The 25411-nt window shown below is 40.6% G+C and overlaps 1 protein-coding gene across 4 annotated transcripts in view; it reads left to right on the top strand.

The window, feature by feature from the left end:
* Nucleotides 1-25411, top strand: part of DCBLD1 (discoidin, CUB and LCCL domain containing 1) — a 48915-nt gene that overhangs the window by 11668 nt on the left and 11836 nt on the right. For all 4 annotated transcript variants that reach the window (XR_011095097.1, XM_068677621.1, XM_068677622.1 and 1 more), the window contains exons 2-8: nt 4537-4749; nt 15147-15284; nt 15818-15869; nt 16599-16671; nt 18253-18386; nt 23412-23452; nt 24751-24966. Coding sequence is in view for 3 of the 4 variants with exons in the window: in XM_068677621.1 (XP_068533722.1) it covers nt 4537-4749; nt 15147-15284; nt 15818-15869; nt 16599-16671; nt 18253-18386; nt 23412-23452; nt 24751-24966 (867 nt within the window). In the remaining variant the exon portion in view is untranslated. The remainder of the gene's footprint in view (nt 1-4536; nt 4750-15146; nt 15285-15817; nt 15870-16598; nt 16672-18252; nt 18387-23411; nt 23453-24750; nt 24967-25411) is intronic.

Raw genomic sequence — 25411 nt, 5'->3', positions numbered from 1 at the left:
TAGAACGTATTTAGCACTGGAGCGAGGCCAAGCCGGTTATTAATTGCTTAGTGAATGTGAATCAGAGGGATGAAAAAGGCAGCTGTTTTCTGCCAGGACATTGTAGCAGCGCTTCTGAAAACATACTTTGATACCATGCCTTGTAACAATTTTGTAGTTGGCGGTATAAACATCGTTCAATAAAAGCTGCAGCGCGTGAAACCTTCCTACAGCAGGCATTTGAGAACAGTAGCCTCTTTCCTAGTGCAGGGGGCAGTGCTCCGAGCCCATGGATAAAGGCAGTGTGCACCCCCTGTGTGTGTGGGACAAGGGTGGGCAAGCCCAGGGGAAAGAGAGGCTCAGCCCACAAGCTGGCCTGTGGGAAGAGACAGGAGCAGGGAGACATCTGGGTGATATAGGATGGCAGGAAGGTGCCATGAGGAACCGGTGTTATTTTCAGAGCTCTCCAGCTCTGCTGCTTCTGGGACTGCCACTATTTAGTGACAGGCATCCCATTCCCAGCCACAGTTCCTGGGGCAGCTCGTGGTGCTGGGTCTCATTCATGGGCACAGGTTTCACCACTGATGTCCCTCCAGGGCAAGGGACCCTCCTGCTCATGAGCCAGCCACCATGGCCAGGCCCAGCCCAGACATGGCCACCCAGGGATACTCCCTTCACCTTTTTCCACACACATCCACCATGCATGCAGATAAGTGGGAGAAATACTACCACCCATCAGTACATCCCCTCACACTCTCCACAGAGGTAGCATGGCCCATGTCCTGAGGTCCTCTGGGTGAGCCCAGGCTGGATTTTACACGTACGTGTTACGCTCAGCAGAGGCAAAGGGCAAGCAGGGGGACCTGCTTCTGCAGCAGAAGGTGCTGGTTGCACCTCCCAGTCCTCAGGGAGGTATTTCCATCATCTCCCACAGGAGACTATTTTTATCTTCATGGTAAACAGTCTTAATTCCAACGCTGTGTGATCTTTCATACAACCTGAGCGTAGGCCAACAGGCGGGCGCCCTCAATCCAGAGGCTGCGATCTTGATCTTGATTCAAATGCCCGTGGGAACACAGTTTACAAAGCATGTTTGATGTGCTTTTAGGAACTTCTGGTGCTGAGGAGAGATTTTATTAAATCTAAGCATGTTTAGACTTTCTGGCTGCTGAATACCTTGTGCTCAAATATTTTGCTTAGCTTGAGTCCAGTGGGAAGCAATGAAACCTGGGTGTCTGAGGCAAGGCCATCAACTTCTTGCCAGATGGGGTGATAGAAAACAGCACCCAAAAGCAATGCTAAATGAAAACTTAGTGTGAACAAGAAACCCTGCTTTGAACTGACCGGTTAAATACACATATTTCCAGCCAGAAGAGCTGTGCCTATAGGAAAGAATGTGACATGAGAAACTCAAACTGTAGTTTTAATAAGGACAAGCAGTTGGATTTAAAACTCAATGTATTTGAGGTTTGGCCAATGCATTTCTACTGAAAAACTAAATTTCACGTAAAAATACCAGTAAGAACAAAACTAATGATAACCTTATTCATATTTTTTATTTGAAAATTTGAACAGCGATACAGGGATGCATCTTGAATTCCTTTCAATCAGCCTCCATTCCTGAGCCTTTGGTTTATAGTAGAGTTATACTTTATACATTTATTTTTCTGCATTTTGTCTTAAACTCTATTTGAATTAGCAGATCCTGAACTTTATTCTGCCTTGCTTCCATACCTTCAGACTCCTTCACTGGGGTGCATTTTCCAGTAAATTTCAGTGTAACTTTTTTTTTTTCCTCTGGTAATTCTGCTGCAAAATTCAAAATGTAAAGCTGGAGTCATAAGGGATAGTTACTAGTACTCGGCCTGACATTTTGGACATTGATTCAGTTCTTTTGGCAGATGAGCTTTTTCTGTGACCTATTCCTTTGAGGGAGGCAGGCAGAGCAGAGGCAGTGAGGGATGTTACAGGTGCAAGATGATGCTGCGCTTGCCTCTCATCAGCTGGAGTGCTTGAATGACTGTGCTATCTACATTGCACAAGTGAAAAGTTGGAAAATGGCAAATATGCTTTCTTAGTTCTAAAGATGTTCTGGTCTTAATACATTTGAATGCTGACTCACAGACAGATTTTTAAAAAGGAGTTTCCCTGGGGACCAGACCTTGTATAACCTCCAAAGAGGGGGATGGCAGGCTGAGGTCTCTGCACAGTTTTGCCTGCACACTTTCTGCAGAAATACAGTGCTCTGTGACCTGTACAGTTGTCAGCATCTCACCACGAGAGTGACGTCTCTTCAGCTTTTTTAGGAGAGTTGTACCATAGAGGATCCTTGGGATTTTGCTGAGGTGACACAGGCCAGAATGTGACCCAGTGAGATGAAGGCAATGCAAACACTGGACTTTTCGTTTTAAGGAGTTTGTCCCCATAACATTTTGCTGTGGAAGTATAACTTTTTTTCCTTTTGTTTTCCCTCTTCCCTCACCAATGAGTACAAGTAGCAAACCAAGACTACAGACTGCAGTCACTTTACTTTCATCAGCCCAATTAAAATAAATGCTTACAGTTAGAAATGTGGTTAAAAAAAAAAAAAAAGCCACGGGCAGCTCTTTTTTGCTACACAGGCTGCAGGATTGTCCTGTGTCCTCCCCACAGTGATCTGTTTTTATGCTGCCTGGACCTCCCCAGACTCCTCTCTGGATCAAGAAACTTGACAGCATATGTGGTGTATTGCTCCTTATATTTTAATTCCTGCTGCAGAACGTTTCCATTAAAAAGATGATTTTCTCAAGAGACCAGTTTGCCTTTCATCTTTAGCATTTTCCCATGCATTCTAAAATCAATAGAGCTAGGATAACAAACTTTAACAACAGCTATTTTTTTCAAGCATATGAACAAAAAGATCTGAAAAAAACATATTTAATGTGTTTTATGGCGATACGATTTTGGATCTATGTCTCCTATTCACCTCTATTCCAAGCATGAACCTTTGACAGAATTAAATAGCAGGCAACAAAGCTAGAAATAATGATAAAGCTTCAAAATAAACGCTCTTGCCTGTGAAAAAGCAGTTGAGTGAGTTGCATGAAATGGCAGTGTAATTATATAGTAGTGAGTCAAAGTTTGATAGCTTGGAGCTTATCTTTGCACAGCATGCCACTTTCCCCCAGCCCCCAGTATGGTACATTTCTTTATCAACACTTCATTTCTAGTTGTTTACTTTTAAACAATCTTCCCAAATCTTAAGCATGTTCCTCCAAGTGATTGTGGAAGGAAATGCAGGTAGTAATTAAAATGGCCAGGTCAAAACAGTTTAACCAAAACATCCCCGAAAGTAAAATTCTGGGTAAAGTAAACATGAATTCCCAGCTCTTCAGGATTCTCTGTTTTAACACTTCTAGGGTTAGTATCAATTTTGTAGTGATAAAGGGTAACAGAATATAAGACTTCTATGTAAAGAGCGCCTGTGCCCTAACTGACCTAAACCTGAGGACTGCTACATGCACATAGATATGGCACTAATTCCACTGTTGTGATAGTTTTCATTATTTGAAAGATTCAGCAGAATGAAACAACTCTAGCTTTAATATATAGGTTTCACGTTACTGGTATACTTTTAAATAGTTCACTAAAAATTGCTTCCTTTAGTAGTCAAGGTCTCTTATCTGATACCTGCTTCCTTCCCCTCCGTGGATGCATCCTGTTTTCCATGTCAGCCCCCACATCCCCCCAGTATTTCCATGTGCCTTTTCCTGTTGTCATATGTTCTGCTGCAGCTGCTCTTCAGATGCTTCTCCACCAAGGAAAGTCCCCAAAGCTGAGCTCACTCCTATACATGGCCACAAAAAAAAAAACTACTTTGCCAGTGGCAGCATTCTTCCCATGCTGGAGCAGGCAAGCACCACCCCATGACCTGTTAGCAAGGAGGCAGCAGCACTGATATTTCCAGGGATGCTGCTGTGAAGTAGCCTGTGTGTAGGGCTGATGATGCTCATCCCACCTTTCTGTGTTTGCCTTGTCCCCACTGCTTTTTGTACTGTGCAAGTGGAGCAAGAGAACCATCAGGAAAGTAAGATGAGTCAGGTCTGTGATAGTATGCAGTTAAGTCATGTCTGTGCTTTCAGGCGTGATTCAGTTACCCTCTCCCTGATGGCTCTTTCTGTGGAAATAAAATATGGAATGATAATTGAGAGAAAACTCTTTAAGGAGGGATCCTACCTATTACACGTGAAATTGCGTCTTTAAGGTTTCAGTAGGTTTTGGCTGTAAAACAAAACCAGAAAGACTGTTTATATAGGACTGTCAAATACATCTTAATTCATGAGTGTTTCCAACCCTCTCTTCTACTGCTTTACAAGATAAATATGACTCCATTTATTTTAATTACCTGTTCTCCAACAACTGCATAACTGAGGTGGAGCATTATAAAATATTTTTTAGAAGGCAGACTGCATATGAGATGATTTTGTGGTCAGCATTTTATTACACATTTTATTTTATTACAGATTTTTTTTATTGAGGAGTACATTTTGGTTTTCTTCATTGTTTCTTTTTCTGCAGGGGATGGATGTGGCCACATGGTGATGTATCAAGACAGTGGGACCCTGGCATCCAAGAACTATCCTGGGACATACCCAAACTACACTCTTTGTGAAAAGAAAATCCAAGTACCTCAGGGAAAACGCTTGATCTTAAAAATTGGAGACCTGGACATTGAATCACAGAAATGTGAATCCAGTTACCTTAGCATCCTGAGTTCTTCAACAGTCCATGGTACGTAAAAGATAAAGCAATGGTAAATACATGAACTATGAGAAGTGTGAGTAAATTCTAGCTCTGCAAAGCACAAAGAATGTTACCCTTTTTTCTTTCCTCCTCCTTTCCATATTCAAGTGTTTTGTTCTGGGCATGCAGAGCCATTGCTCTCACACCTCATGTGCTGACAAGGCTGGGAATGCTGCGAGGGGGCTGCTGGTCCTCAGGGTCTGCGCCCTCCTCTGGCACACGCATCCACAGGGCTCTGCCCTCAGGCCTATGGAGCTGTGCCCTAAGGCCTGTGGAGCTATCATGGTTGTGACACAGTGAACACATGGATCTATATCAGCACTACATACTTCTCTGGTCAAGAAAGAGCTAGCTCACTAACTACACAGAGATGAGAAGTTGGAGCCCACTGTCTTTCATCTCTCTATTTCCTAGTCTGTCAAGGCCCTGTAGAGGAGAGGAGATAACCTTTATTATTGCGAGCTGTTAGTCACTGATATCCTTTGCTAACACACAGGCTTTAATACTTGCAGATATTAAACGCGTGCAGACAGGCTACATTTGTGTAAGTGTTTTGCACAAGAGGATAGGTGATTAAATATGTTTTAAATGTGCACTTAAAACAATAATAACAAAGTTCTCCTAAGAGAACCGGAGGCCTTCTTCAAATTAGTTTTCCCGGTCAGTTGTTGCTGAGGCTTTTGTTCTCTAGCAGAGTCAAATAGATTTTCAGGACAGTGAGCTCTTTTTCAGAAGTCAGATTTAAATCCAAAGACATGGAGCTGCAAGGAGTTCTGCAATACTGGAATAAACACGTGAATAACAAGTTTGTAAGATTTTGCCAGCTGTGAGCAGGCTGTAGGCTCCAGTCAGCTGCAGTTGAATGTGCTATGCTGGACATTACAGGCAGAACAGGTTCAGTGGAAAAAGCAAATGAAGAGATAAGCTACACAGAGCTTTTGCAGGTTTTCAAGGTCACCCAGCTCATTGCTTGTCTCAGTGAAGTGTGTGGTTCTCCCAGGCACAGGACTCATAATAGTAAAGAGGGATGATTGCCTTTCATTCACGAGCATGATAGGCCTATAACTCATCTGGTAAGATAAGATCAGGTGAGGTACTAAAGCTTCTCTCACAAACGAAGGTAAAGGTAATTATTGTTCATCAGGAGGGAGGTATTATATTTTGAAACAGCCTTCAACAAGAGTGAACCCTGACATGCTGATATCTAAGCCTTGTGTATAGCTTGATTTGAGGCATAAGGAACGCTTCTGTTTGTGTGTGCTTGGATTTTTGTATTTATGTTTATGTTCGTTTACCTGTAAGTAATGAATTCTGTTCACCCGAAGCATGTTGTCTGTACTTGGCAGTGAGTGTTACGTGTTTAGTGTTGCATTATCATAACTTTGAATAATTTTTACTGATATTATCTTAACATTTCTAATCAAAGGCTTATCTAGGAAACAAGGATAAATCAATATATTGTTTTTTGAAGTGAAAAATGAAGCTTGAATGCTGATTGAAATTTTGGCTCCTTACACACCGGCCCCAAGGCATCTTCACATAGTTCAGTCACGCAGTTATTCAGCCTATAAACGGAATACTGGTGTATTATGCAATCAAATCCATGTAATGAATTTCTTTCAAGTATTCCCACACCCATTTTCATACCTGATTGGTAATGTCTGATGCATGTGGACTATAATTTGCATTCTCAGTAATGAACTGCACAATTAGCAGATTTTGCTTATATCTGATTAAACAAGTTTTGTGGCTTAAGCAGACATGTTATCTGCAATAGTTTTTCTGGTCTGCAGCTTGCTGTAGACTTTCAGACTAGCCTACGTACAGAGACTTCACTTTACTTTCAGGTGAATCTGTGCAGTGAGGAAATAGGGCTGTATGCATAAATTCACAGCACAATTTGTGTTTTAAAAGGCACGGGAATTTACAAATGAGATTAGGACTTCTCTAAGTGAGTTGTTTCAACAGTTTTGCTATAGTTCTGGGATTTAATATGCATTTGTGTAAGCAAAAGAAGCTCTGGGAGTAGGCATGGCTAAGTACAGTCAGTTTTGTTGTGTGTCCTTTTAGGTAGCTGTTCTGAGCCTAGATCTCCTTTCCACAGCTCTCTCCTCTTCACAATAATTTACAAGCAGGTCAGCATCTTCCCTTCAGCCAAGAAGATATTGAGCTTTGCCACTGAAATTCCTTAATAGGATAATGGAGATTTAAAAAATGTTTTGCAGTCATTGAAAACATCGGAACAATTAAAAACTAATGTTTGAATGCTTGGGGGTGTCTGTATTTGACCTGGGTTTAAAAAGGAACATCCAAAAAGCTAACTATGAAGCCTGGCACTTTGAATATTGCTCATACTTCAAATTAGCCAGACAGCCTCTGCTCTTTGAGGTATGCAATTATCAGAAAATAAGGTCCAAAGGGAAATATGGTTTAAATACTATTCTGGTCTCTTAAATTCCACAGAATACAGGAGAGGCAACATCAGTATGCATACAGTCTCCTGTTCAGGAGTGTATCGGAAGCCTAGAAAATTGGTCAGAGGCAAAGCACCACACTATATGCATGTAAATACAACATTAGCGTAAACAAGTCTTCAGATGGCAAAATATTCTTTTCATTTCAGATTTCTCCCACAAGTCTTTATATATACCTCTGATTCATTCATCATTATAAACTTCTTCTGGGATTCATGGAATACACAAGGAGCAACTCTGTTCACATTCAGGGTATTTATGTTCCGTGCCCTAAAGGGGAGCTGTTATACACAACTGAGTGGATTCATGGATTTATGTTAGCCAGGTGATTTCTTCACTTTAGTATGCCTGTGACTACAGATTACACAGCAGAACACTAATTTGGGAGTTTTATTTAGGTTCAGGGCATTCCTCTAATTTTGTAGTCTGACCCCAAGAGTACTGTGGACTTAATTCCTTCCTGCAAAAGCACGTAGTGTTGTATACACTGATTTACTAAAGCCTCCCTGCTCAGCTGGAACACAAACTTTACACCACAGCTCTTCTCACCTTTGATACTTCTCAGCTTTGATGAACCTGTGAAGGCAGCCATTGCATTTATATTTCTATGATATTGCCATCAAAAGATAGTCATTAAGTAGTCTTAATGAAGCTCTAAAATTGGAGACATAAAGTGGCTGAACACTGTATTTCAGGGTTATTATTCTGCACACTATTTTCCTCTATGTTAACCAGAAGAACAACCCTGTAACAAGTCTTTTCTTTCAAACTGCTACCTTTGTATCCAGACTTAGATGTGAAAACATTAATCATCAGTCGGCAAAGGTAGTCTAACACCAGTCTTGGTGAAACTGAGTCACCTTTGTCTGACAAATCTTTCAATGTTAACACATCTTTGCACATGTTGTCTCCAGGAGAACTAAATATATTATAATGTCCCTTTTCAAAGGCATGGCTTTGCACTGGATGAAAATAGGGTGGTGTTTGTTTATTTATTTTTCTCCCACAAAAGGAATCTAGAATAGATGATAATAGAAAGCATGATCTCACAGCATGGACAAGGTGCAGCCTTTACTGAAATGCCTTTCTTCTAGAGTTAATTGCATTAGCTGAGCATATTAAAAATACTGAGCTCTGAAAAGAGCTTTTGATTTTTTAATTAGTTAAAGGGATATGTGAAAACAAGATTAACCATGTGGTCCCTGTCGTTCTCAAGCACACAGCAGCCATTGCTGCACTGCTTATGAATGCATTAACATGCATGTTCTTAAAGTTCAATAGGAACGGCTTTCAGTCAGCTCCTTTTCATGACTTTATCAGATTCTTGTATTTCTTTTGACCCTTTTTCTTGCTTTCTTCACTTTTTCCCCATCTAAGGGTTTAGCATCTTTTCCCTTAATTTTGTGAGATGATCATCAGCCTTGACTGGAAAGAGATTAAAGAACAGATAAGTGCCTACTTAGTTCTCCATTCACTTGCAGTCAGTAGGAGGTTGATGTGTTCCTCTGGGGTGGATGTCAGATCTGCTGAGTGACTAGTAATAATTTGGAGAGTTAGTGCAGTTAACTTGTTCTTGCATAATTTGCAGTCAGTAACTAGTGTGAAATAGCAAGAGAAATTACTGAAAATGCTTTCTCCTCTCCGCAGCCAGTCTCTAAGGGTTGTTAGGGAAATTGAGCATTTACTGATGTGTGAGTGTCTGATGGCTGCTGAGAGTGAGTGTGCACGTGTGTGTGTGTGTGTGTGTGTGTGTGTGTGTGTGTGTGTGTGTGCAGGTGTGTGCGCAGGTGTGCAGGAGATCCAAGTGCCTTCCAACGCCTCATACCTGTCATCGTGGCTGAAGGCGATTCATCGAACCAGTCTTTCCGTATTATAGATTGTAATAAGTGTCTTGCTTGAATAAAGGGTGTGCCCAGGTTTCTTTTTCACCCCTCAAAGGAAACTTGTTATTACAGTATTGTTTCTGGTATTTCAGGAAATCCAGTGAAATGCCCAGACAAGTTCTCGCTGAAGATCAAGTTAAGCGGTTTCTTAACAGTCAAAGCTCTTTTAACAGTTGAGTTTCACCTGAGGGGTTACAGAAGCCCAAGGTTTTAGTTTTGGAAAGATTTCCTTATAAAGCAAAGAAGGCCTGCTTTTCTTTTATCAAATGACCTTTTAGTCCTTTTAGATGCATAAATTGTATTGTGTATTTTTCTGGGTTTTATTTTGTTGTTGCTGTTGTTAAACAGGTGTAGCTCTTTACTAAAAGTTCCTAGCTGTTGCTATGCTTCTGTCTGTGGGTTTAGCTAAAACCACAGTACAAGGGGAGATCTCATTTGGGGTCAAGCAGGCAGACCTACAGACTGTGGGAGCAGGTGGCCCAGATCTTTCATTTTTAAACTGTAATTACTTCTCCAGCCCAACTCTATTTGGATACTTTTTTCTTTCCTTTATCACAACCTTTGGCAACCTTTTAGACACAAACTAAAAGTTATATATTTTTTCTTAAAGCAAGAACCACTTATACTCACTCTGAGGTCAGCCTGTGTTGTACAGTTAAATGTTGAATAACCAGACTGTTTCATCCTGACTAATGCATGTGACTACCCTATCAACTCATACCTACTGAGCTTTAACACCACCTTCCCCATGTCCTGCAGAGAAGGATGTGAACCTGCACTTTTCATCTCGTGGCACATCCTTGTGGGTGGTGCTGGTTACCCCAGCGCTTGTTCATCACAGGTTCAAAGCAAAGAAGAGGTTTCTCTTCTCTCTTTCTTGGTAATAGGAGAGGAAGAGCTACTGGTTATGCTCAGCTACTTCTTATGAAAGCGAAGCATTTCTGTGAATGTGGGATGGAGACAAATTTCAAGAATGCATATGTTTTCATAAAACAGCCTTGCAGTTTTTGTGAGCTGTTTGTGAGAGACTTGCACACTGGCTGAGTTTTCAGCTCAGAAATGAAGCAAGCATAATCCATGTTCATCACATCCCCTGTTCTTACCCTACTATTGAGGTACTTTCAAGTCATATTGTTTGACAAAAGGAAAGATGACAATTTAAAACATTTCCCATACAAACTCTTTAGGAAATGATAATTCTGGAGAAGCATAACCCTAGGATCATTGCACACATTGCTCATAAGATGTGTTGCTCTTCAAGTCTAATGTTAAAGACAGAAAGCAGAAAGGGAGATTGTCCGTGGAACCATAGGTCTTTATGAGTTTATATCTAAACTGAGTTTTCTAGTGATCTCTTCAAACATCCAAGTGGAGAATTCAAATGAAGATGAGGAATTTGAAAGCAGAATGGCCCAGATGCGCAGTAGGTAAAGACAAAAAGAATTGCTTTTAAAAGAAAGAAAAAAGCCTTACAGGGAAAAAAAGAAAAAAGAAAAAAAAAAAAAGAAAAAAAAAAAGAAAATAGCAAATACTACAGAAACAAGCAGCATGTAGGCATTGCCAGTTGGTGTGAAAGGAGTGAGTCCTCTAGGCACAGTGCTTCTTGAGGGAAGTAGAAAGACTAAAGGAGCACAACTCAACAAAGTAATCTCAGGAAATATGCCAGAGACTGGCTGACAGTAGAGGTAAACTAGACTTCATAAAAGCAGACAATGCTGTAAAGATCATCAGATTTGCAAGACAACACTATTATGAAAAAGACAAAAGCAGTAGACTATTGCTAAAATTTAAAAAATAAACAAAGCATAAGATAATCTCATCAGTCTCCAGACACGCCAGCCAAAGGATACCCATGAGACAATTTACTGTGTATTTCACAGGATGTTAATACTGTTCGGAGACAATAATTTCAAAATAAGAGTATTTCATTTAAGCCACCTAAACCATATCAACAGATCAGGAGTTCTGGAGGAAAGGCATTAAATGTTAATTTAATTATAGAGAATATTAAAATAGGTACATTCAAAATCCATAAGCTCCTAATAGCTCTCTTGCAGAATTTAAAAAAATACATATATATTAATGAATCTGGAGTGAACAGACAGAACTACACTTGGGTCAGCTCATTAGTGAGACACCGAAAGAAAAAAAGGCCCTGGCATGTGGATATAGTAACACTGAAATGTGGAGAACACCTACTCAGTTTCAGGACATGTAACACATCTGTTTATTAAATCAAAATCCTTTCTTTGTTCTTAGTAAACAAACCAAATAATCCTGCCTACTTACCCTAGCAGACATCCCACAGAATCACTTAAACAGGAAACAGGGAGAGAGATCAGCATTGGTGACTCGTTTTTCAAGCCAAATATGCAAAGCAACCCACCTCACAACATCAGAAGATTAAAAACTGATAACAGGATCTGGCGATTTTTAAAGGGGATCTTAAAATCTTCTGGCTTAGTCCCAAGTTTAGAAATTAAATTTTTGTGCAGAGTCAAGTCAAAATGCTGCAGTAAAAGTTAACAGGGCTCTTTAAACAAGCCCCTTCATTGTATACAGGCACAAACCAAGGCTTGTCTCTTCATCCCTCCTCCCCACTGAGGTTGTTCAGTTATTCATATAGACAGCCTGGAGAAGTCAACAGATCCTTGGTGAAATGGACAGAGAAGACAGGGAGCACAAACGAGTCTTAAAAGTAGATGCTAAAACTGTATTTTTGACGTGTGATCTTGTCACTTCAATCACAATTCAAAAATACTGCCTAAGACAGGCTGTTTTCAGATTCAGTCCAATCACTGCATGTGCTGAGTGGTTTTAGTCTTAATGTCTATGAAATCTTACAGTAAGTACATTGAAGGGAGACTAGGTAAGTCAATGGAGAACAACCATGCTGGGTGTTACTATGTGTAGTGTAAGTGCGTCTAACTCAGGCACACCATGAGCTGAAACGTTGGAAGCGTGGGAGAGTAACCTTTCTCTGCCTTTTTCAACATGAAATTAGATGGAGAATTACTGTATGGAAGTGCACAGGAAAGAGTACACGTGGTTAAGAACAATCGTATTTTTCTGAAGGAAATTCGAAAACGGATCAAAGTATAAAATTCTCTGTCAAAACTGAACCCAAAGAACTGCCTTGACCCTGAAGAGTTTTGTTTTCTAAGCACTACCGGTTATTACCTGGGGAATTTCTTGAAAAACTGTCAATGTGTAATGAATTGACAGAGAGGAAAATGAGAATCAGAGGTCAAAAAGGCCACTCTGCAAACACAGGGCAAAAGAGAGGAGCTGCTAAACAGAAAACCGTATTATTAAGTAAATTAAATATGCTTACATTGGTCAATATTGGTCATTATAAACACTAAAGAGCAAGAAATAACACCTTTTCATAAAAACTGACTGCACATCTGTTGTTCTTTCATGTAGTAAAGGCAAAACTATCTCCAAAAACAAAAATTACACGTGAGTTAATGCTTTTTTTTTTTCCCTAAACCTTAGCTCTGAGTGCTAATTTCTGTATTTGGTAGCCTGGAATTAAGCTTTATTAGATCTCACGGAAGGCTGAAGACTTGGTTGTGTATTGCTGATATTAACTGAATTCTTGAGAAGAGCTGTGTCGAAACATTTTGCAAGGCTTCATCTGTTTGGAACAAAGAACAAGTGAATGTTCTCTGGTGTTTATAAATGCCTTTTTTTTTTTTTTTTAATCTATGCAGATAGATAACTGATAAACCTTTGGAAAGATATTAATCCCTGCAGTGGATTCTACTTCTTGCTTTTATATCCTTGAAGTAATTAGTCCTGGGTTCCCTTAGTGTGGAGCTACCCATTGGAGTCTCTGGGTACACCAGAGCTGCTCTTGGCATAACTGTGAGATAACGATAGCTTTGTAACCCATATTGGATTTAATACTTTACAGTAGAAACTTCTCTTCAGGCATTGCATGCTGATTTCTTAAGTTGATTGTATCTGAATTACTGGCTTTCATATTATACAACTCCATGAGTCTAGATTTTTTTATCATTTTTTCTTGTTACGTGTGATTTGTTTGTATAATTACCTGGGACACATGTAGACTTGCTGCTGAAGGAGACACACAGTCCTGCTCCAGCCAGTGTGCGGTTGAGTGAGTCAGCGATCTAAATTATACCTACAGAGTTGATAGGTCACTGCGAATCGCTGCAAGGGAAAAAGCCAAAGAGCATTGGTGAGAAAACATGTAGTCAGTCCCTGAGAGAAGAAAAAGATTAAAGCTTTCTCAATCTTGCTATTTTGAAGAAACACAATGCCTTCCTTTCTTCTTCCCCTTTCTCTCTCTCTTTCTCCACTCTGGAGAAAAAAAAAAGTAAAATTTTAAGTTAGCACTTTACTTCTCCCACTGCAATCTGACACAAAAGACCTTCTCAAATAAATCACTCGTGCAGTTGTCTGGTATGACACAGTGTCAAATGCTGTCTTTTTGATAAGTTCATTTCCTAAGCAATTTGTTTAACCCTTTTTATAGACATTGTTTTCTCTGACTAAGTTGTGAGTCATTTTCAACACAGGAGTACTCGAGGGAAATGTCACAATTGTCACTTGTTTCTCTGCCTGCCTGGCTTTGCCTTATAATTTTTATAAGCCAAAAGACAGAGTTCCTCCTTTAATTTGTCCCACTCTGCTGACAGCTGGCTGTTATTGCCTCTGACTGGGCTACTCTATGGGCTGATCTTGTAGTTGCTTTAAAGTTGGTGAATTATTTGGGAAAGACACCTCCCCACCTCCAAAGAGTATGAAATAAAATGAAGAGGCTTTTAGGAGCCTGTTTTACTACACATAAAATTTGTGCTGCTCTTTGACTGTAGCTTCTTGTATCTCAGAAGTCAGTTCCAAGTTACCATAAGGTGTCCACCACCACCAAGAAAATGAGATTGTCCAGGAAAAATCAAAGGGATAATTTTTTATCCTAACAACTTGCTTTAGTATACAGAAGCTGTCATACACTTCAAGAAAACAGGTGGTCTGAGGGCTTTTAAAGGGTCTTGTTTGTTTTTTCTCTTAGGAAAAAATGTTTGTCATTTTACAAAACCTCGTATTTAGTGGTTTATACTGTAAGCATGCCCATAAATTCAAAGAAGCAGACCCAAACTGCTTATGATTTTCTACATCTGAGGGCAGCCAGGGACAAGTGTTTACACCCAGGCATGGTGACAGAAGAGCAAAGACTATGGTGATTTCAAAAGCAAGTTCCCCTCAGGAACTGACTTCTGAAGGAGCAAATGTAGTCACAAAGAGTCCCAGACATGCCTGCTGTGGCAACAAAGGAGTGTCCTGAGGACTGCTCCAACGTATTGCAGTTGGTAGCTATAAAACTCTTATCTAATTCAACGTAGGTGCAAGACTCGTGTCTCCTTTTCCTGCTCCCTTCCCCTTCCTCTTCCTCTTTATTTCATCTAAAACTCTGGAAACTTGAACTATGTGTTTCAATGGACTGATGATGTTTTTAAAAGGCAAATAAATGCAGAAATTTTCTGAGCAAAGCAGTACTGCTTAGTTGTACAACATGACTCGTGGCACACACATCCCTTAAGACCAGGTACACTGTTTGTGATCTTAACCTTTTCTGAATAGCTGCTATGCTGAAGCAGCCTCAGCTGTATGCATCTGGAGAGTTTATCTAGCACACCCTGTGTAGATCCCCTGGATTGCCTTTAAATGTTCTCTTTATTCTTTTCTCTAATGAGTTACTGCTGCTTTTAAGAACACTGTACTTCAAAGGTGGAAGAGCATTAATCATTCTCTTGAGGCTTATGCAATGAGAGATCTTAATACTAGAATTTATGCCACGAAGAGACGATTGGATTCTTGCCATTCTTTGTCAGGGTAACGTTGAAGCTCATACCCATAAAGGACTGAAGTTCAAACCCTTTTGTCAACATTTGGATTATGCTGAAGGAGAATGAGCATGTTATGAAACTCTCTGCTAATCACAAGAGTACTCCAGCCTAACTATCTCATCTAAATTCTGAAATCTCCGTTCTGTCTGTAGGGCCCTACTGTGGTAATATGATGCCTGTCCCCAAAGAAATCATTCTGGACAGCAACGAAGCGACTATTCGCTTTGAGAGTGGATCCCACGTGTCAGGACGAGGCTTTCTGTTGTCCTACGCCAGTAGTGATCACCCAGGTAAAGTACTGTTTCTGAAGGATAAGCAGCATTGTACTCTCTATTTCATTATCTTCCCTATACATAAACTTTGTCCCAAATGTTTGGTCCTAAATATTTCTGGTATCTTATTAGCATGAACCATCGTATTTTTAATAGCATGTGTGCAAGAAGCAATTGTAACATTAAGCAGATCTAACAGCTGCTGAAATCTTGCCTAGATAATTCGCAGTACAGGCCCGGTGAAAAAGAAAATACCTTTGGTATTTGGGGCTTTTACCACACTGTGATAGGATGAAGAGATTGTAGAGGTTAAGATACAAATCCTACATTTAATATTCTGGGGATCTGCGCGTCTTTGATGAAGGGGCATAAAGCATGAGTAGAAGAGGGAGATGAAAAGAATGAGGGAAATCCTTAGATGTTGTTTTACTTCTAATAAAGTTGTGCAAGTATTACAGAGAGGTCTTCAAATGCAATTTTATGTTTAGCCAAATGTTCTTCTATATTTCCTTGTCCTCTGGCTGGGATTGACATTTGTAAACTTTTCACAGATCTAATCACATGTTTGGAACGAGCAAACCACTACACAAAGACTGAATACAGGTAAAGAAGTTTTACACCACTCTGTGCTGTTGTTTACTTTTCTGGAATCTGGTCTAATTGCTGTAAAATGCCACCTAAGACATATACAGTCTTAGTTGTCTGGAGAAGTTTTTGAGCTACAACGCTGTAATAGCGTCAGGCCTGGCTATGAGAAGCAGTAGTGCAGAATGGAAGCCTGCAGCCCAGGAAAACAAGTTCCTCTGCGGAGTTACAGAGCTCTCAGCAATTCTCATTTGGGCATACATGCGTATGGTATATGTAAAAAGAGTTTCCACTTTGAAATTCAAAGTAGCCTTGAATTCCATTGCGTCTCCTGAGAGCAGATCACGCCCCAGCTGATAAAAGATTATCTGAGGACAAGCTATAATTTCTTGGCTCCTTGATAGGATTTGAAATGGTAATAAATTGTACTTTGCTGGTTACCGCCTGGATGTGCATGCAGGCTTCTTATCTGGGCTGGGCTGCAAGCGTGCATAATAGCATTTCTAGAACAACAGAACTGAACAAAAATGCACTTGGAAAACTGCTGTTTTGATTCTTTGTGTGCTGCTATGTGCAGTCTATTCAGGGCCACTTTTATTTACCCTCTATAGTCAATGATATGTGATGAGCCAGAACTTACTGCTAAAATAACTGTGGGTTTGAGAGCATTTCTTTTGCATGGGTTTGTTTCTGTGTGCCATCATTACAGTCCAGTTTTTCAAGCAAGCCTCTGTTCTTTTACTACAGCAGATACTGTCCTGCTGGCTGCAGAGACATTGCAGGCGACATTTCTGGGAATATAGGAGAAGGATACAGAGATGTAAGTACTCAGGATAATGAGGGAAAAAATGAAAATATATATATATAAATAAATAAATAAATAAGAATCTATTGCTCGGTTGTATAGCACAACTTGGTTTCAATTTTTGCTGCTTGGCTTTTGTCAATAATTCTTCCCATCTGTGTTAGATATACCTTTTACTATCAGTATATTGGTGTGTTATCAGTGTATAAGCACACCGAGATACTTTTCAAACAGGCTAATCAATCGTGTGAGAACAAAGTCCACTGATTGTCGACTAAACTTGCTATAGTTTTCTGGCTTTTTGGCTGCAAGGAGTTTTTCCCTCTTGAGGCAGTGCTCTTCAATGTACTAAATATTCCTATGACTTCATTTTTTACTTGTTTGGAGTCCGTGTGCATTTCTTTTCTAAAGTTCTCTCTTGCAGGAATAAAAAGCATTTCAGTAACTTGTGGGTTTTCTTTAAGATTTTGTTTGCAGTATCCCAGGAATCTGCTCTGAGATGAAATAAATATTATACTCTGCTTAATCACATCCCACTGATAACTAAAAACCTCTTGGATCATTTTTTATTAACTGCTTGATCTTTAAAATGAATTTGCCCTAGTGGTTTTACCTGCAGTTCATGCCACGCATTGCTCTGCCTTCTCTGTGCCCCTCACCTCCCTCCCTTCATGCCTCTGAAATCTTCACGTCTTTCACAGCGGAGTAAGCTGAATCCTACCACTGAAGCAAAATCCCACCCTATCACAAGTAAAGCAGTTGCTGAGTTTCCAAAATGCCAGTGTTCACGTCCAACCTGTCTGTCCAGTTACTCAAGCACACCGCCCCATCCCAGAGAACGGCAGAGCTGAAAAAACAAAGAAATGCCACATCGCCCTCTAATTAGCTGGAGTTATTCCTGCTGTACAGGGCGATTAGAAAAGAACAGCAGCACATGGCATGACCTCATGCAGATCTTATCTAGGCGGAGGAATTTTTGAAAGAAAATTTCCCTCAGCCGTGAACACGGGATTCAGCTTTCTGATGGGAAGGGCCTTCAGGGCTCCACGTGCTCTGCTGCCCCTTTGTCCCCAGCGCACCCAGCCCTACCCGGAGGGGACAGTCAGGCACCCCAGCTTGGGAAGTGGTGGAGGTGCCCATGTGAATGACACACAGCTGAATTTCCCAGTGCATACCATGCCTCAAATCCTAAGGCAGTACACAGTAACAGACAGGTCTGCCTTCAGGTAAGTTCAGGAAGTAATTCTGATTTTCCCTTTGCAAAGAAGACTGGTCATGTTGCCTTTGACTTTGTTTTCCTGAGGCAGGCCAGCTATTTATTAGGTTAAAACTTTACAGCACCTTCCCAGAACCAGATCATTAGCTTTCTTGTTTTCAAAAATAAAAATAAAAATCATATGTTAGAAACAGATGTATTTTGTTTCAAAGATTCCTGCTGTGGGTGCCCCCCCATACACACATTTCCTACTGCTCTTGTGCCTGTGCAGGCTGTTCCGTGCTCCAACACTTCCCTAAGAGTGGCTTGGGAGTGGGAGCATTACTGTTTTTTCAGCCCCATCCCCTGAGTGTTTTGGTGTGCTGCCTTCTGCCTTTCAGACATCGCTGCTGTGCAAGTCGGCGATACACGCGGGCATCATCGCGGATGAGCTGGGCGGGCAGATCAGCGTCACCCAGCAGAAGGGCATCAGCCGCTATGAAGGTGTCGTCGCCAATGGCGTCCCCTCGCATGAGTGAGTACCACCAGTGCCCGTCGCTGGCTCTGGGGGTGATCCCCAGAGCATAATGCACTGAGCAGGTCAGCAGAAGCAGGTGGGACACCACACCAATGTTTTTTTGGGGAAGGAGAAGATGTTGGGTGTGGGTCTTGGGGCTTTTGGGGTTTGTTTCTATGGCTGTACTAAAATTGTGCTGGCGCAGATTGTAGGAGAACATTCCAAGTTTATGTGGCTTTATGCAGCACAGGGCTGTATTTTCTTTCTCTTTTTGCTTTTCCTTCCAAAACACATTTGCAAATTACCTTGTTAGCAGATACATGAAAGTACGATGTTCTGCAACAAACACCTTTAATCGATGTGCTAATAAATCATGCTAAATTCATGTTAGAGTTTAAAAAAAACCCTAGGAAGCATGAATAAATAAAAAGTGCCGTTGAGCCATAGGGGATTCAGTAAATACCTTCTTAAACGTTGTGCTTTTGACATGTTCAGAATTCTTCTCTTTTCGAATATTTATAGCAAGGGTGTTATATTTACCACTTATCTTCTGACTTTTAATTGTGCTGTTGTTGAAGTAGAAATAAATCCTCTAATCTCTATCCAGTACAGTAAGCCCTTCTAGCAACTGCCTCTGTCATTCCTGCTGGTTCATATTTTTTAATTTTAAAATGTTATGTGGATTTCGCAAGATCCTTTTTTTTTTTTTTTTTTGTGGAAAGGGAAATGTCTTCAGTCCCATAGACTAAAGGAGCTAAGACAATATGACTCTTTCATTTTGAAACAAGAACTACAACAAACTACAACAAACTACAGTACCATATCAGCCATTTTGTATGCATTCAGTCTCACTTCTGTCACTGAAACAGAAATAGCCAAACTAACTACAGGATCACCATGAAACATAGTGGTGTTAAAACTGAAACTAATTTAAAGCTCTCCATGTATGCATTTCACTTCTGCCAGCTGATGAGCAAATTTATGTAATCAAATGTTTAATTTTTAAGTCTCGATCCCAGTGACCTGGGCCATATTTGCATGTGAACCTGTGGAAAACATAAGCAGTCATCTGATCTGTTGCTGTTATTAACCTTAAGTATAGGTTGAATGGCTTTGTATCTTGGCACTGGAATACACAAAGTGGGTAGCATGTACATCACTGGGTAGCACATTGACCTCTAGCAGAAGGCCCCTAAAGCCTAAATATTTTCTATTTTCTTAAACATGTTAAATAGCTAAAATATTTGGAAAAATACTATAATTTTCTCTGAAGCAAAGCAGGACTGAGAGCTCAGGTCAGGCATTGAGCCTTTCCATAGAACAAACAATACAAATTCTTTCTGTCACACATGCCAGCTTTGTGAAACCCTTAGAAATTAAATATTTGGTGCTGTAGCTAAAGATGTCGTAGAACCATTTATATACATTTGTGTGTGTGTGTGTGTGATCCTTGAGAATCCCAGGAGTAACTCAGAGAGTAGCACATAAAATGTTATAATGAAAGACAGCTGGGATTCCCACTTGTATTTTCTCACAGTACAAGAGTTAGTGAGCAACGAATGAAGCGTAGAAGACAGCAAATGTACATGTGCTGGGGGAAAACACTGTTTGCATAATTAACCCGTGAACTTAACCGCCAAGTGTCCTTTTAACGCTGCTACTCACATAAAGTCTTATAAATTTCACATGAGTAATGAAGGTGCCCACAGAGACGAAGACTCATCTCTGTTACACCAAGTGGTACAACTCCCACTGGCTCCAGCGAGAGCCAAGATGTGTGCTCCCAGGCTGAAATGAGCCATCCGGGCTCATATTCATCACTCTTATACAGGGCACCCTAATGAGGAGCATTGACACCCTAACTCTCCTGCATCCCGGGGCAGAAGGGGCACTCCTTGAGGACGATGCATTTCTCAAAGGGACTGGTTTGCCCCAAGGAGCCATCCACATCTCTCTGCAGATTATTCAGGCAGCCAAAGGTGAATGGGGTCATAATGGGAACCCTACAAGTGAGATGGCGTGATTTTTAGAAAAGTAGGAGGGTGAGCACAGCCATTCCCAGGATGCTTCTGCTGCTCCTGGCAGCTGGGGCGATCCCAGGAGCTGATGAACTGCTGGTGTGATCCCATTATTCTGGGAGAGGTACATGGGAGGATGCAGGGAAATCATTGTATTTCAAATGGAAATGTGTCCCTAGAAACAGTGGGCATGTTTGCTAAGAAAATGAACCAGTGCATTTCATGCTTTAAAAAGGCTTTTATGAGATGTATTTCCAAAGCTGCCTACTTTCACCGTCCTCGGGTACCTCTGTGCTACAATACGTTCCTCCAAACAGCCAGCGTCAGCAAGGAAAGAACGATGCTTAGACAGCAGTGTCATCACAGCTCTTTGCACTCCCTTAAACGAAAGCTTACTTGAGTTTTTAAAATCTCTTTTATAGTGGATTTCAGTATTAAAGATTTAAATTATTTGGTGACTTGAGCTGAAACTGACCTCATCCAAAGCCGCTGCTTGTGTGCATTGGGCTGTTACATATCTGTATTATAATGTAACAGCAGAATTATGAATCGCTCACTTGCCAGCCCTTAAGACCTGACCTTGGCTTCCCTGACTTCATTTTTCAGTGCGCTTGTTATGCCCTGTTATCTATGAGATTTTCAGCTCCCGTGCCCCATGTGCGGACCTGAACCCGCAAATGATATAATGAAGATCAAGTTGCTGGATTTATTGGACAGTTCTGCTACCCGAGTACAAATATATGGGGTTTTAACTTTGTAATGTGAGCTGCCTGTGGAGGCCCGTGACTGTACATCTGCACATGTGAAATCATTTGTCTTTGAAAACTGAAGAGCCCACATGCTCATGAATTGTGAAATATGTGATGTGGTGTTAACCCGCGCTGCTTATAAGAAGCTTCCTTGGGACTGACTCTGGAAAAAATGGATCTGAGATTTACACACATTTATCATGTAAAGCAGCATCCTTTTTTTTCTCTTTTATTTCAGAGGCACCAGCACAGGTCTGCCATGCTGTCACTGATGCTGTTGGCTAGGCAGGATCCTGAAGGTTGCCAGGAAAATGAGGAGCACAGGGTGATGCCATTCCTTAAAGGACAAAGTGAAATTTGTGTGACAAATGCCACCTGTCACATTACAAAATTGATGAATTACCACTCACTGAATTAGTTTGTCCTCCTCGGTGACTTGCGGAATTATAGCAGAAATATTTCAGCTTGATTTTATAGCTTTATAGATCCTGGGAATGCTAACCTCCTCCCTTTCATTGCTAAAATTGCAGACCTGTAGTTTGAAAGGGACCTCGGTGACTTTTTTATTATGAAGGGATAGTGTATAAATATATAAGTGTATATATATATAAATATAAGCATTTGAGGAGTGCTGTGATTTCTGTTTTGGGGAGGTTTTACTGATCACTGCATGTTTTCCTTTTCTTTTCCTCTTTTGAATTGGATCGCTTTGCATTCACTAAGAAAGCAAAAATAGTTTTGGCTGTAGTTCCAAACTGGCTTGTAGCAAGCAGAGCACATCTGATGGCCCGTGAGGATCGCCTGGGGGGAAGATGTGGGAGGGAGGGGTTGAGTTTCTCAGCGTAGCTACTCCACCGCCTACATGCCCAAATAAATCAGCTCCCTCCCCACGCCCTCCATCATCCCTGAAGGACTTTGTTTGCCTGTAGGCATCAACTTTCCCTCGGTGACAAAAAAAAGCAGTGTTTTTCTTGACCTTGACACAGGACCACTTTCCACTTCCCCATTTGCAGGACTCCCTAAACATATGGCCGTGTGCATCACTGTTAGGCTATGGGCTGATGGACTGTTATAGGTAATCTTTGGGGAAATTCTCCTGGCTGACAACAAAGGGCAGCCTGAAGGGGAGCTGTTTTGAACTGCAGTTGTTTTACTGCTCTGCTCAGTTGTGCTGGCCACGATTCTTAAAAAAGGGCACCTGATGCATGCAGCCACTTGGAACAGCATTGAAGGGGTCAGATTTTCAGGAAATATGCAGGAATTCCAGGTTAAAACCCATGCTTTCATTTTGAATATGCAGCCAGTCAAAGGGATCATTTTTGGAAAAAGATCTCAGGGCATCTCGGTGGGAATCAGAAAGGAAAGTGGCTCTCTGGATGGACAAGGAGTGTACAGCTTTCTCTTGCTATGGTTATTTTGTGGTGGTCTGAGTTGTGCAGGGCTGTGCGGAGTGGCCAAAGGATTGGCTTTGCTCTGGAAGTAAAGTAGTTGGTTACAAGGAGGGACAAAAGGGAAGCCACAGATGTGCTGCTGTTAGCAAAGACAAAAGAACAATTCCTAATAAGAGCTGTTGGACATGGTTATAACAGATTATAACAGATTACATATTGTTAACCAGAACATAATCTGTTTAATCTGAATCAGATTAAACCAAGCAGCAGTTTGCATTGTCTGACTGATGTGCATGCTTAGCCAACGTGGGAATGGCCAGAGCTAATGTGGCTTAGTCACAACCAAGCATAACTTAAGGATAGATTCTCTTCAAACTAGGATGTGGACTTACATCAACAGAAGTTCACTGATTTCACTGAAGTTACTCTAAATGGATGGGAGAAGAGCATTTAGCCCCACACTGGAGCAGGCATTGTAGGTAGTGTAAGTCCCTGTTGTCTTTCTAGCTTCTGGCTTCTTTTGCATGCTTTTATTTGGCTGGTCTGAGGAGCAGGAGGTGAAGGATTTCGGAGAAGCCATAAGGGCCCTGTACAGAGGAGTGAAGCAGAAGTGCACAGGACGAGTAACAGGCTGGTGAGACGGGGACTCGGTCACCTTAAAGCACAGCAGATGATCAAAACTGCTGTTAGTGACCTGAATACACAGCGTGAGATGCACGAGAGTGCTCTTAGGGGGTAGGTAGTCAAGCAGCAAAGTAAGCAGTTATCTGGCCAGAGATATTTTGTTAGATAAAATGTGATTTTGTGCCACAATGAAACCACCCATGTTCTGGCACTCCTATGGCTGGTTCCTGAAAGGCTGAAATACTTTCTTTTTTCTTACAGTGGTTCCTTGTCAGATAAGCGGTTTATATTTACTTCAAATGGTAAGAATAATGCCTTTCTTCTTATATATTCACATTTTACCTTTTTATTTAAGTATTTTCCTAAAAGTTTTGAAAAGTAATCAGATTGTAAATGTTAGACTGTGTCCAGTAAGGATATTTTAGGACAACAATTTTTTAAATCGGCAAGTTGGATAAAAAAAAAAATAAATGAGAGGATATGAAGTGAGCTAGAAAAAAAAATAGAATAGGAATAGGTCATATGCACATAGATGAGAAACAGAAATAGCATTCTGATGCTACGTTTCTGGTGCTAGCATATGAAAAATGGCAATCAGATAATTCTATTTTTATGTACTTTAGGTGGCAGAAAATGAAAGCAGTTTTTCTTCAGATATTTATAAGTTCCATCTTCATTATACCAGAACTAAAACACACAGAGGAATGAAAATATATTTACATTGAACTTACACAGAGCTACCTTTGTTTATGAGTTTCAAAGAAGCAAAAGCATCTTTAATCTGTCAAGCTGTTAATTTACATAAAACACAGCAAAGAGGGGGGAAAAGTTCGTGCTCATTCATTCGAGTTATATTTCAGTCATTTTAGATAAAATCATTTACTGTTCCACTGAAAACTGTTGAACATAGATAGGCCTTTGAAATTGCCAGGAAATTATTTTTAACTTCATTGGAACCATATCACATTGGCCCATTTTTTCTGAGGAACCTTGATGTGTAGAATTTTGTGGGTTCTTTGGTGGATTTCATAATACTTGCCTGCAGCTATTAACCTTCATGATATCACCTCTTGGCAGCAGTATCAAGGAGTTTCTCTAATGAGTAACTTTCCTAGTCCTCACTGCAGGTGAAAATCGTGAAATATTTACAGTAAAGTGTTCCTTTCAGTACAGTGCCTTCATCTGAGAAAAGTTTTGTACAGCAAAATTAGCGAATGCCAAACTCTAAACACAAATATTATGTTTCAGAAGGAAAAATAAATAAATAAATATAAGAAGTCTTCACATGGACAACAATAAAAAAAATATTCGAAGATTAAAAAACAAAAGGGCAAATTAAAAATAACAGATGCAGTCAGAAGGTGTCGTGTATGTAGGAGCTGAGTTGGTAATGGAGAGGGACTCCATCCCAGTACTGCATTATCCACTATAAATTGACCGGCAAACACCACAGTTAATGGACAGCATCAGGTTAGCACCAGATTAAGCAACATCTGACTTGGCTGTTGTGGGCGGTCTTCATATGTTGCTAGCCTAATGTAAAAATATGCTGTGAAAGCACAAAATAACTGCTTATGTCTGTCTGTGTTGGGACTCCTAGGCTGCAATAAATCCCTCAGTCTGGATGAAGCATTCCTCTCCAAGAGCCAGATCACTGCGTCTTCCTACTGGGAGGAGACCAACGAATTTGGACAGCTGTTCCAGTGGTCTCCTGACAAGGCTTGGCTTCAAGTCCAGGGGCTGGCTTGGGCCTCTAACCACAGCAGTAACCGTGAATGGTTAGAGATAGACTTGGGAGAGAAGAAGAGAATAACAGGTAGATCACACTGATTATTAGAAGCTGGGTTTTCTGCTGGAGAAAGAACCTAATACAGTTGAAAAGCTAATAATGCACTAATGCAATCTTTCTTTCAATAAATGCTATGTATCAAGGGATATTGTTTTCATATTAAAGAAATCACAGCAATTCACAAGACTGGTCTTCCTATAATAATAAAGGGTTGGACTCACTCTAATACATGCATGATCTGTAAGGATGCTGTAGGCTCAGAACAAAATATTTACACAGAGACCAGTAGAATCTGGATGTATGGTAAATGATTGCTTAGGATCTATTGAGAATGCTTTTCTTGAATCAATAAGAAAGGTTTCAAAGTCACAGAATTTGAAATAATGGCCCTGGTGAAAGAGATTCCTTTTTTTAACCCCTGGTTTAGTGATTAAAAAAGTAAATTAAAGTTGCTGCTGAAAGTGCAATGGTC

This window comes from Anas acuta, chromosome 3, assembly GCF_963932015.1.
Source record: "Anas acuta chromosome 3, bAnaAcu1.1, whole genome shotgun sequence".
NCBI lineage: Eukaryota > Metazoa > Chordata > Aves > Anseriformes > Anatidae > Anas > Anas acuta.
This window is presented reverse-complemented; position numbering and strand designations above follow the sequence as displayed.